Source organism: Panthera leo, chromosome D2 (assembly GCF_018350215.1).
Source record: "Panthera leo isolate Ple1 chromosome D2, P.leo_Ple1_pat1.1, whole genome shotgun sequence".
NCBI classification, from domain to species: domain Eukaryota; kingdom Metazoa; phylum Chordata; class Mammalia; order Carnivora; family Felidae; genus Panthera; species Panthera leo.
This window is the reverse complement of record NC_056689.1, coordinates 70,683,933-70,696,786: the sequence shown is the minus strand read 5'-3', so window position 1 is coordinate 70,696,786 and position 12,854 is coordinate 70,683,933. Positions and strand designations below refer to the sequence as shown.

Sequence of the window (12,854 nt, the reverse complement as noted above, 5' to 3'; positions counted from 1 at the left end):
CACACACACACACACACTTGCAGATACACACACACTTGCACGCGCGCGCGCGCACACACACACACACACACACACACGCTACTCCTGCTCCCAGTGCTGTTCCTCTGACTGCTCACACTCACCTGCTCTTCCTCTGACCCCAGCCTCCCTTCCCAACTCTCATGCCCTCATCTCGAGACCCCTGCCCCTGGTTTCAAAGACAAGAATACTTTCAGAAGGCACAGCCTCTCTGTGGGCCTTCACAGAGGCCCTTCTCCTCCCTGGTCAGGTGAGCACAGAGATGGGCCTGGCTCTAGGGACAGTAGGTGGCGGAGAACAGGAAATGCAGATATGGGATGAGAACCCCAGAAAAGGAAAGCACAAGGCGGGGCTCCCCCAGAGAAGCCCTCGAGTCTGGACTCCAGGCTTAGCATGCTTCCCTTGCGAAGGGGTCCGCATATCCAGGCCCCAGCTAATGAGGATGGTAATGAACGTGCCTGGCCTGTGCCGAGTCCTTTACCGAGTCCTCACAGCCGCCCGGTGGTGTCGGTGTCGTCCCATCCCACAGACGTGGTGACTGCAGCTTAGGCCCGTGATCACGCAGCTGGCGGGCCGATTCTGGTGCTGCCCTCTTCCCACGGCACTACGTTGCACGTTTGGTCCGCCGTGTGGACCAGCGTCCCGAACTGGAGTCCATGGGAGAGGCGAGAAATGCTGTGTATTCCCCCGTCCCCACCGCCCTTCTTCCTTTTGTTCTTCGGCTTTTCTCATTTTGAACTTGTCTCTATAAACTGCTCTAAGCAGCCACCGAAAAGGGAGGGTCTCTGAACGTACTCTTGCTGAGCCCAGAGGGCTGTTGGTGGCTGCCCGGGGCTCTGACCCTCTGGAAATCCCCCAGGTGGCTCCGGGCTCAGAACAGCGGTTCTGAGAGTGGCCAGAGCCGCCTCTGACCCTGGTGCCCCCAGCCCAGCACCCCCCCTGCCCCCAGTTAAAAGGCTCCTTCCGGGGGGGTGGACTGTGACAGGTGAGTCTGGATGGACAGCCAGTGCCGGACCAAGGCCGTTGGCAGGCCTGCTTCCTGAGCAGCGTGCTGGCTCTCCGCAGCAAGCTCCATGGCTCCCGAAAAGCCGCGGGGGCGGGGGGAGGGCAGTTCTTCATCAGACCCGTGGCCAAACGGCCTATCTTGCCCAAGATGAGGGCAGGAAGGGGGCTGGCAGAGCTGAGGGCTGGCGGCTTGGGGCATCTTTAGGCTTTGCGATAAAGCGGCCACCAGCGGAACGTGGTGGGGGGGGGGGTCTGCAGGGGAGTGGGCCCACGGAACGGGACGCCCCCACCGCAGGCTGTCCGGTCACGGGCCGGGAGCCAGGGGTGAGAGGCAGGGTCTCCGTCCCTTGGAAACTGTGCGTCGCCTGTCGCCTCCAGCCGCTCCCCCTCCAGGGGCTCCAGCTGCCGTCTGGCTGTGAGTACCGGCCAGCAGGCGACTCCGCTGACGGCTTTCTCTTCCTTCAGGTCATCCAGGAGGTGAGTGGCCTGCCTGCAGAAGGAGCACCCGAGGGAAATCAGTACACCCCAGACGCCCAGCGCCTGAGCGGCCCGAAAGTAAGCCTCTGTCCTGCCTGGAGGAGAGTGCCGTCCTGTTTCTCCTCCGTGAACGTTACAAGCATGAAACAGACCTTTGCTTTCGCACCTCAGCCCCATGAGTGGGAAACGTACGATGCTGGGATAAGGGCAGTGGTTCCCAGGTTGGCAGGAAAACTGAGGAAGTTGATACAAACCCGAAATGTTTTCTTGCTTGGGCGCAGGAAGCCGATTGGAACAAAGGTCAGCGTGCCCTCCATTCTTAATCAGGGAAATTCGTGGTATGAGGCCCTTGTTTTGCACTTACTTTCAGTAGAGCTTCCGGGCTGGGAGAACCGTCCTGGGTTGATTCCAGCCAGAGGGGCTCCGTTGCTCATTCGCACAGAGCTGTGGGGCTCCAGTTTAAGGGCCAAGTGCTGGCTGAGGGGAGGGCCATCGCCTGAGGCTTCCCATTCCGTGTCCCCAAGAATCTGCAGGTAGGTGCCCCGGAGCCTGGGTATGCACAGAGCGGCGTCACTGGGTCTCACCCTGGGTGGCCCTGCCCCGGCAGGGGAGAGGGCAGAGGGTACGTGGATGGCTCGAGTAGGGAGGAGGTGCTCCGTTCATCGGGAAGGCACTGGCCATTCCTCATGGAGTAACCCGGTCACGTATGTCAGTCCTCGAGCCACCGCCTGAGGCCAGTCCCGTTGGTTGGGAGATCCTCAGCTTGTTACCCAGGGGTCTGGAGGAAGTGGTTCTCTGGGAGAAGCTTGGTTGGAATATTCTGAGTGCTTCACATTCTAACAGCAGCGGCGGCCAGCACACCCTTCTGGAAAGTCTCTAGTCTTCTAGCAGCCCCAGGGCTGTAGATGGGGATGTTATCCCTCTTGAAACACATGCACCGCAGGGCCCAGAGAGGCTTGTAAGTCAAGCACCAGGCCTGGATGGAGCGCGTTCCAGCCAGGGTTCAAATCGTGGTCTGAACTTGTGCAGGCAAGCTGGCCCTTCCCTGAAGCCTGATGTGTTAGTGATGTGTTAGTGGCACAGTCCCTTCTTTTTAGTTTTTTTGAGAGTGAGAGAGTGAGCAGGGGAAGAGCAGAGAAGGAGAGAGAGAGAGAATCCCAAGAAGGCTCCACACTGTCAGCATGGGGCCCGATGTGGGGCTTGAACTCACGAATCACGAGATCATGACCTGAGCCGAAGTCGGACGCTCAACGGACTGAGGCACCCGGGCGCCCCCGCACAGTCAGTTCTTAAAAGCCTTGCTCACGCTCCTGTCTGGATAGTTCCCAGCCTGACAGCAGGCTTCGGCCGGGACGTCAACTCTGATGCCCCAGAGCTGGCCACCTGCCTTTCACGTTGGCTACGGGGCCGCTGTTGCATCAGGTCGAATAGCATTTTGAGAACTTGTAAACTTGAATGTGTGGTGGCCTTGAAGTAGAGGAGGGTCTCTGGGATGGGGCAGCGAAAGGGAAGGTGAAGGCATGTCCCCCAGAAGGCCCAAGGGAAGTGTGGCCAGTGTCCCATCGGTGACCCAGACTCCACAGGAACCTCTAGCCGACACCCAAAAGCTATCTATTGGTTTCCCTTAAACCGTGATCCCTGAGGTTACCGTTCCCAGACAAGATGGCTCACCTGTCTCCCTCTTTTCCACAGCCAGATGTAACGGAGAAGTACGGGTCGGCCCCGGAATATGGGAGCTCCGTAGATGGCCACCCTGAGGTCCCGGAGGCCAAAGATGGTAACAACGCTTGTAGCCCTCAGCCGAGCCCTGGGAGGGGGGATGGGACCCCACGCCGTGAGACGTGGCTGTGTGGCTCAACCCTAACGGGTTGGGACAGCTGCTGCCAACGTGCCTCCAGCTTATAAACTGCCTGGAAATAACACAGCTGACAAATCCGGGAAAAAGAGAGAGACAACCTCGTTGAGGTCACGTTTTATGAATTTGCTGGGGTTGGAATATTCTTGTATGTCTTCTCGTTTGCTAACCCCGGACCCAATCTCTCTGAGCCAAGAGTCCGCGGAGATTCTCGAGGGCTGACATGTTCTGTGAGAGGAGCTGGGGTGGGGGGAGGGCCCTCGTGAATGTGCGATTCTAGGGGCACCTGACTTTGGGCCGTGCATCCTGGTTTGGGGGGCAGGCGCGCGTGTGCGTGCAAACACGTGTGTGCCCGAACGCAGGGAGGGGCAGAGGGAGCGGGAACGGGTCTGGTCTTCTTTCTGTCTTTCATCGGGACGCCTCGGTGGGCTGTGTGCCGTGCTGATGGGTTTCTCTCTCATCTTGACAGTCAAGAAGAAATGTTCTACTGGCCTCAAACTGAGCAACCTAATGAATCTGGGCAGGAAGAAGTCTACCTCGCTGGAGCCTCCGGACAGGTCCCTCGAGACATCCAGTAAGAACCGTAGCCGAAGGCCGCTGTCACGGCACAGGCAGAGATTTTCGGTCTTGCTTTAAACCTTTCTGGGCGATGGCGAACCTGTCGCTCCTGGCTTCTGTTTACCTTTGCTGCAGGCCGTTCCTTATGCCTGACCAGACTCTGTCTTTGCTGCAGTGCTGGGTCCTTTGCAGAAGTGCTGGTAATTGATTGCTGTCTCCCCAGTGCTCTTTTTATTTGATCAGTATCGAAGGAGCGTGGCAAGCAGGGCTAGGGGAAGGGGACCGGGCAGGGGGAGGACACAGCCCTGACGACTCATGGCGCAGGAGTGATGGTGGCTTCGTACCCCTAAACCACACGCTGTGTCATTGTCATAGCTGTAAGGACTCAGGGAAAGAACCTCTCCCACTCCAAGATCAGGCCCGAGCCCTGAAGGTCGGGCAGGAGCTAAACAGGGTGAGGTGGCATCCTTGGGCACGAGCAAGGATTCTGAGATGGGGACAGTGAGACCCATTAAGGGAGAGACAGAAGGGTACAGAGGATGTTATGGGTGCTGCTAGGCTCATAGACGTCATCTCTCCTCCCCTCTCAGCCTTGAGGAAACTGAGGCCTTTCCCAGAAAACATCCTGGCCTCTGTCCTGGCTCCCAACCTGGGACTCCTTGCGATCACTCCGGAGCCTGAAGGCCATTATGATCCACCCTTAGGCCTTTTCCTCTTCCTCATGGAACCCATGTCCCAGCCCTGGGCTCCTTTCCTGAGTCCCAGTTGAGTTGTGGTTTTTGAGGCTGGCGGAGTAGACGGGTGGGGCAGGAAATCAGCAGAGGGGCCCTCACCTTTGGAGCCTCTTGTTTCTCTGGCCAGGGCACCGGGTAGTGGCCCAGCTCTGCCAGCCCCTGCAGCCTCAGGGGGGCACAGTGTTTGGCCCAAAAGCCTGGTCTCACTGAGCCACTGGGAGATGTGACTGGATTATTGCTGGAAGTCCCTTCAGCAGGGAAGCATGCTCCTGTCCCCTGTGGCTAGGGAAGGGTGCCAGAGCACATAGCTGTTCTCTTCCTCAAGATGTGGCATCTGGGCTCCCTGCTCTCTTGACCCAGAGTTCTCTGTGGTCCAGAGAACTGTGATAGACAAGTGGGGGCACCGCCTGGATGAGCCAGAATTCCTAGGGCTTGGCCTTGGGTTCCTCTACTTTGCAGGTGTCCTTGTGGCTATGTCCACGTGGCCTTGAGGGACTCATGATCCCCACTGTATGCCCCGCACTGGGTGGGCCGGAGGGCGGCCAGGCTCCGTGACCTGCTGCGTGGCTTAGTTCAGCCCAGTTAGGGCTCAGAACAGCTTCCAATCCTCTAGAATGGAGGAGGTATCTGCTTTGTAAGCCGGTCCCTCTGGGAAGGTGAGCAGCCCAGAGAGAGGTCCACGGGCTGTGCAGGGGGTCCTGAGGACTGGATTTTACTCATCTCTATAGCCCCGGGGACAAGGCCGTGCTTGGCCCATGGTGTCAGCTCCGTATATGTCCAAGTGGAAGGCAGGGGGAAGGCGTGTCCTCGGGAAGCGGAACCCAATACTTGCAACCATTTGAGAACAATAAAGGATTGCATGACGGATGCACCCCAGCGCTGGCCGCCTCTGCTGGCCCACGGAGAGAGGGGCTCCCTGGTGGGGAGGCCACAGGGCACGCGCCCGGGGCGCTGGAGGTGAAGGTGGCAGAGTTCGTGCCCTTGAGAAGCCCAGGGTCCGCTTGGGGAGGCTGACGCGGAAACAGGTTTCACTGCTCTGGGATCCAGGGGTTCTGAAGGCCTCGCAGAGAGTGCAGGACCGGGGCAGGGCCCAGCAAGGCCAGCCGCACTGGGGAGGATGAGAAGGGAGGAGGACTTGGCAGCCGAGGCCCAGTGATGGAAAGGTTGTCCGTCGGGGATGGTGACGGAACTAGGGCTGTGGAGGTCAGCGCGTGCCGGCACCTGCAGCGAGGCGGCCCTGGCCGGGGACCTTCCTGCACGTGGCCTAAGTGACCAGAGGCGGTGAGGAGGGCGGCTGCCAGTGGGGGTAGGAGGGTGAGGGGGCCCCGTCCTGTATACCCGCACCGCCCGCCTGCTCTAGTCAACGACACGGCTCGCTGCCCTCGGGACAGACCTATTGCGAGGTGCGACAGGTCTTGGAACTGAGGTTCTGGGGGAGCTTCTAGGAGGCCCAGAGGTGGTGGCAGCTACGGACACCCTTGTCCCCTCCGGCAGGCTACCTGAACGTGCTGGTCAACAGCCAGTGGAAGTCCCGCTGGTGCTCCGTCAGGGACAGTCACCTGCACTTCTACCTGGACCGGAACCGGAGCAAGGTGGCCCAGCAGCCCGTCAGCCTGCTGGGCTGTGAGGTGGTCCCAGACCCGAGCCCCGACCACCTCTACTCCTTCCGCATCCTGCACCACGGCGAGGAGCTGGCCAAGCTCGAGGTACCACTGGCCCGCGGGGGCGGGCGATGGGGTGTGGGGCTCCAGGCTGTTTGCTGTGCTCTGCGGACCGTCATCCTGTTCGGAGATGCAGCCTAGCCCTGCGTTATTTTTACTCCCTTGCATTTTACTTCTTTGCGCTTAAAAAAAAAAAAACAAAAAAATTGTCTACTCCCTTTCTGACCTCAGAGTGGTTGTGTTATAGGAAAGGGACAATGAGTTACTTCCTGCCCTGAGGGCAGGAGGAGTATTTATAACTCCCTGAGCTGCTTGAAAAACCTTCTGGGGATTCGCAGTGGGTTTGGTTTGCGTATCACCAGATGGGGCCCCGTACATAGAGGGGACGATTGTTAGGGCTTATCTGGGGCAAGAACGAGGTTTGTGATACCTTTTCTCCCACTCCCCACCCTCTGTGTGATGTGCTGTTACATTTATAAAAATAAGAGGTGACCTCATGCCTTGCACTGAGCAGGGGCAGGTCCGAGCCAGACTTCTTAACACGCAAAGAAACATCCCGTGGTTCACCCCTGGTCACCTAGTCCTTTACGCCGGGGTCTTCATCCAGATTGTGCTCCAATACTGCCCTCTGGTGGCTAAAAGCTCCGCCGGTTGTTTCCCAGGGACAAGCGTGTCTGTATCCACCCCTCTGTCCTGTTGACGGGTATCTACTCAGTACAGTTACATCGTGAACAAGACAGGCTGTCACAGAACTTGGATTCTAGCGTGAGACTGGGGTGTTATTCAACGAATTACCCAGTGGATTACTTACAGTTGCTGGAAAGCCGTGGTGGGGGGTGCTGTGATGTGTGCAGAAGCCTGCATGTGGGGGGAGGCCGGGGTTGGGAGGCTGGGAGGGAGGGAGGGTTGACCCTCAGAGGTACAACCACTGGCATACAAAGGGAGGCCCTGAACAAAAGGGTTCAGGGGAGGGTGGCGGGCTCAGATTCAGATTTCGAGATGCCCCCTCCAGCTGCTGGGTCGGGGAAGGACGGAAGGGGAAGGCAAGAAGCAATGTTGGCATTTTAAAAGATACCCAGTGTACATATTTGATTAGAATGCATTGTCCCCTGGGGGGAAAAAAAAAAAAAACAGGCTCCAACTTCACCGGGATTTATTTAGTTATTTATTAGAGCCAGCTGACCTGGTATAAAGAAAGGTATTTAAGAGAACCTTTCTTGGAAGACTGTAGTGAAACTGGAAATGAAATTCGAATTTTGTTATGTCTTAGGGATTCAGTCTTGTATGTGTGGATTAGGTTGACAAACCGCCGTGTGATCATTGATAAAATAGAGGTGTCGACCTTAAATGCATATGGTGTTAATCGTTCTCTCCGGGCTCCTTGGCCTTCTAGAAATACACGTGTGTGAATCACATCTGATACTCGGGACAAATGTCCACAGCATCACTGGCATTATCCCCAGTGGCAGGAAATGTTATTTGGACTCACAGGGATGAGAGAAGCTAGTGGCAGTGAGGGAGCATGGCCCCAGGCTCTCTCCGGGGCCCTGCCCGGCCGGGCATCGGGGCCGGGAGGGCTGGGCACCGGACGACACACTCCAGCGCTGCTCACGTGCCTCTCGGCCTCCCCCCAGGCCAAGTCGTCCGAGGAAATGGGCCACTGGCTAGGCCTCCTGCTCTCTGAGTCAGGCTCCAAGACAGACCCGGAGGAATTCACCTACGACTACGTGGATGCCGACAGGGTGTCCTGTATCGTGAGTGCGGCCAAAACCTCTCTGCTGTGAGTATTAAGGGGCCTTCTGCTTCACGCTTTCCCATTCCCAGCCACGCTTCAAGACTGGGGCCCAGACTGGCCTCCGGTGGCCCGTTCCGCCGGGCAGGGCGGCAGCTGAGGACTCAGGGTCAGCCCCGTTCTGTCCGGCAGCAGGAAACCCCGGGCCCCGGGAGCAGCTGAGAGCTAGGAGCTGAGCCAGGCCTTGGGCCGGGGGCAGCCACGTGCCCTTGGCCTGGATGGACGCTCTCCAGCTCCTCGGGGCAGAGTCGGAGCCTCTCCTGACCGTCCCCTTTCCTTGTTGTGGATTCAGCACTTCGTCCTGGCTCCCCTGCTGGGATAGGCTCGCTCCGCAATAAGCAGGGTTCGTTCTTCTGCTTTCCAGACAAGCAGACTGGGCTCAGGGAGAAGCGGTCCCGGGTCAGGATGCCGAGGTGGCTCTGGCGGGAGCCGGCCCAGCCGCTGCAACGGGATCCGTTTTCCTGGGTACCGAGAGGGGGACGTAGCTGGCCTGGGCTGCTGTCCTAAGTCCTTTGAGATGGGTGGCTTTGGGCCACCCCGCCCTGATCTTCCCCTTGCTGTATCTTGCCGGCTCTTCCAGACTGATGCAGAGGAAGTTCTCAGAGCCAAACACTTACATCGATGGCCTGCCCAGCCAGGACCGCCAGGAGATGCTGTATGACGACGTGGAAGTGTCGGAGCTGACGGCCATGGTAAGGACACAGGCTGGGCTCTCCCCTCCTACCAAACCTCAGTGCCAGAGATCGGCAGGTTGTCCCTAAGACTGGCAGGTTCCCAGTCACCTGCAGTGTGCAGGAACCTAGTGCAATCGGGCCATCTTTTGTGCAGCGTACCTGGCTTGGGGACTGGTCCAGCTAACATAGCTGGTCAACCACGCCGGTCAGTATGAGGGGTGGGACGTGTGGCGTCGGGATCAGGAGCAGCGACACCATTAACCGCTGAGGCCCACACTGATGGTGAATAGTCATAGTGACAGCAGGTTCCAGTTCCTGGGCATTGAACTCTGTGCAGTGCTAAGGGCTTCTGCGGATTCTGTCACTGAATCCTAACCGCCTGGTCAGAGGCACCGCTAGTCCCTTTCTCTACAGAAAGCAGATTCAGGAGCAGTAGGTACTATGTCCTGGGTCTCCCACCTCCTGAACAGCAAATCCAGGGCTCAAACCCTGGCCTTGTAAGTCCAGCTCAGTGGAAACTTCCCCAGGAGGCTGGTCTCTGTGAACTCAGCGCGGGGCAGGGACAGGAGGCAGGTCCGGTGCCCCCTCCACAGCCCGGGGAGCAGAGGCCGTGGTGAAAGCCACCTGTCTCTCCTCTGCAGGTGGAAACGCTCGAAGCCGCCCCTGTGACAGACGCTCTGAGCGAGCCCCCGCCGGACCGAGTATACCTGGACCTCACACCTGTCAAGTCCTTTCTGCACAGCCCCAGCAGTGCGCAGACCCGGGCCCACTCCCCACTGCCATCCCACCAGGACCCCCCAGCCGAGGCTCTCCCTGCAGACCCGGGCCCTGCCCCAGATGAGCCCCTCGGAGAGCCTCCAGAGAACCCCAAGCTGCAGGTAAGGCTGTCCTCTAGCAGGTGGGCCGGCCTCGCCTTCGCGGCCCCTGGGCCGGCTGAGCCGTGTTCGCCTTCTCCCAAAGCAGACGCGGCAGGAGAGTCCGGAGTCTGAAGAGCCTTCCGTGAGACTCACGACAGTCAAAATCCAGACCGAACAGCAGAAGATCTCCTTCCCATCGAGCTGCCCCGACACTACGGCCGTCCCCCCAGCGGGGGCCAGCCTGCCTATGAAGGACAAGCTGAGGGTGACCACTGCAGGTGCCTGTGCTAGATTAGCGTGGAATGTTCTGGAAGTGGCTTGCAGAAGTTAGTCCAGTTCCTTCCCTTTCAGACGAGGAAGGAGAGGTTCAGAGAGGTGAAGGGACTTGCCCAAAGTCACACAGCAAAGAAAGCATGGGCCCAATTTTCTTGTCTGTCCCTGCCAGGCCGGGTTGTGTCTGAGCCTGCACAGTGGGTTGGGCTGGCCCTTGTGTCCCAGCCTGGCTGACCTTGGGGTTCTCCTCTGTGGGTCTGTAGAGATCAAACTGGGCAAGAATAGGACAGAAGCCGAGGTGAAGCGGTACACAGAGGAGAAGGAGAGGCTCGAGAAGAAGAAGGAAGAAATCCGGGGGCACCTGGCTCAGCTCCGGAAAGAGAAACGGGAGCTGAGAGAGACCCTGTTAAAATGCACAGGTAAGGGGCCTCCCAGGTGGAGGGATGTGGGCTTCCCGGGGGAAGAATCTGGATCTGTGCACCGGGCCTGCGGGCCCGTGAGCCTTCGCCACATCGGTGTTTGGTGCAGGTGGGTGCTCCCCTGCCAGGTCCTTCCCCCATCCTGTCTGAAGTGTTGCTATTCTGTACAGAGACCCTCTGATCTGCCGTCAACAGGACCAGGAGGTAGTGGAAAAAACCGGTGGGAGGAGGAAATCTCTAAAAACTACATATTTAGGCCGCCATGTTTTGTTTTCACTGAAAGCACATTCTGTCCTGGGGTGCCCAGGTGGATCAGTCAGTTAAGTGACCGGCTGTATGTCATGACCTCACAGTTTTTGAGTTCGAGCCCCGTGTCAGACTCTGTGCTGACAGCTCAGAGCCTGGAGCCTGTTTCGGATTCTGTGTCTCCCTCTCTCTCTGCCCCTCCCCGCTTGTGCTCTGTCTCGCTCTCAGGAATAGCCATTAAAAAAAGTTCCCTCTTGTAATGAAGTGCCAAAGCCTCTGGCTGAGGTGTAGGCCAGCCAACGGGAGTCCCAGGTCACCTTTCCTGTGTTAACCACACCTGCACCGCGGCACCCATCATGTCCAGGCTTGATCTCTTTAGTTCTTTATTCCATTTTTTGAGAGAAAGAGCCGGCGAGCAGGGGAGGGAGACAGAGGATTGGGAAGCAGGCGCTGGGCTGAGCGGGCGGAACCCGACGTGGGGTGTGAACTCAGAAACCGTGAGATCGTTACCTGAGCCGGAGTCAGACGCTTAGCCCCCCAGGCGCCCCAGACTTTGTTTCCTTACAGTGAACACACACTTAAGACACTTGCCAGGAAATCTCCTCGTAGATGATTTTCTAGATCCTCCTCCCACCAGTCAGCAGTCATTTCCTAGAAACTTGCCTTTTATAGGACCTTTCCGAAGCACTTACGTCATTTTCATAGAGTCCATCTTTGTGCTTATTTGCTATTTAAATTGCAGACTTGCACCAACCAACACAACTGGCCTGAGCAGGTCTGGGGACAAACCCAGAGACTCCTGGGAAGCTTAGCATGTGACTGTGCCCCCATGACCCTCCTCCACCAAAGTCATCCACTGTCTTTGTTCTAGAATAGCATTACTGAGCTACAACTCACAGAGCATACAGTGGACCCATTTACAGTGTACAAGTCAGTGATTTTTAGTATCTGTACAGATCTGTACATTTTTACCACCCACACTCATTAGCAGTCACTCCCCCCCCAACCCTCCCATCCCTAGGCAGCCCCTAATCTATCAATTTGCACTACTGGTTTCCAAGGTCCAGTGGTCTTGGCTGCCAGCGCACAGGGGTAAGGAGACAGTAGCTGGCTTTCCTACGGAGCTGGGACGTGCGCTAACAAGCGTGACCAGAGGCGCACTGGCCACAGTCCTTGTAAACCTAGAGAGCCAGCCGGGCTGGGGGTGCAGAACCGGGGATCCCCCGCCCTTTCTCTTCTAGGGGGATTTTCTGGGTAGGAGAAAACTTTTACTGTATTCTCCTGGCAAGTAAGCCCTGAAGATCTTAGGCTAGTAAGTCACAGACCTGAAGAAAGTAATTCTCAAAATAGCAATACTGACTGCTAACGAGGACTCCGGTTCCAAAAACATCTTTAACATTTTGTCAGCTTTTTCTCCGTGAATTTTTTCTTAAACAGTGGCCCCTGTGACTGCTTGTCCTCTGACAAGGGCTGACAGGTGGCCGCTTACCCGAGACCTGGAAACAGGGCCAAGTTATTCCAGTGGCTGCTGGCTCAGGACTCTCTATTGAACACACATGGCACCGTCGTTCCCCCTGGCGGTGAGCTCCTGGGCCAGCATTTCTTGGTGCTGCCGCACCAATCTGAGAACTCTAGGGTGACAATAAAACAGGACTGAGAAAGTAGCAGGGCTGGGGACCACCACTCCGTTCAGCTTAGAGAAGCCTTGAGTGCCAGCAGGATTGAGGGGACTGTGTGGGGCAGGTGGGAACAGCACAGGCATCCTCCAAGAGTCAGTAATACAGCTGCTCTCTCCCTCCCTGGGCAGTGGCTATAACAGTAGGGGCCCTCAGTTTTGATACCTGCTAAGAACCTACCAGAAGGGACCTTGGCCTGACTTATGCCCTATTATGAAGGCAGAGCTCTCTGCCCCCCAGAGCTTTCCCCAGCCTCTGCGGAATGCTCACGCAGGCCCCAACCCTGAGTGGTGGAGCCAGAACTGTGGGCCACATCCACCGGGGTTCCGTCTCCACTGGGGTTCTGTCCCCTGAAGCCGGATAAATTCTCTGCAGACAAGGGAGTCCTGGCCAGCCTGGAGCAGAAGCTGAAGGAAATCGACGAGGAGTGCAGGGTCGAGGAGAGCAGGCGTGTGGACCTCGAGCTCAACATCGTGGAGGTGAAGGACAACCTGAAGAAGGCAGAGGCCGGGCCCGTGACGCTGGGCACCACTGTGGACACCACCCACCTGGAGAACGTGAGCCCCCGGGTGAGCGGCGGGGTTCCTCTCGGCCGCCTGCACGACCTCC

At 57.8% G+C, this 12,854-nt stretch overlaps 1 protein-coding gene across 3 annotated transcripts in view; it reads left to right on the top strand.

Annotated features, from left to right (window-relative positions):
- The window catches only part of AFAP1L2 (actin filament associated protein 1 like 2), a 98,072-nt gene that overhangs the window by 82,295 nt on the left and 2,923 nt on the right, over positions 1–12,854 (top strand). Inside the window, exons 8-17 of one of the 3 annotated variants that reach the window (XM_042908039.1) lie at positions 1,489–1,578; positions 3,193–3,277; positions 3,825–3,929; positions 6,142–6,353; positions 7,943–8,088; positions 8,681–8,792; positions 9,416–9,652; positions 9,738–9,909; positions 10,168–10,323; positions 12,621–12,814. In XM_042908039.1, coding sequence (XP_042763973.1) covers positions 1,489–1,578; positions 3,193–3,277; positions 3,825–3,929; positions 6,142–6,353; positions 7,943–8,088; positions 8,681–8,792; positions 9,416–9,652; positions 9,738–9,909; positions 10,168–10,323; positions 12,621–12,814 — 1,509 coding nt within the window. Of the gene's footprint in view, positions 1–1,488; positions 1,579–3,192; positions 3,278–3,824; positions 3,930–6,141; positions 6,354–7,942; positions 8,089–8,680; positions 8,793–9,415; positions 9,653–9,734; positions 9,910–10,167; positions 10,324–12,620; positions 12,815–12,854 lie in introns of all 3 variants that reach the window. The other 2 variants (XM_042908040.1, XM_042908038.1) reach the window with 2 other exon arrangements.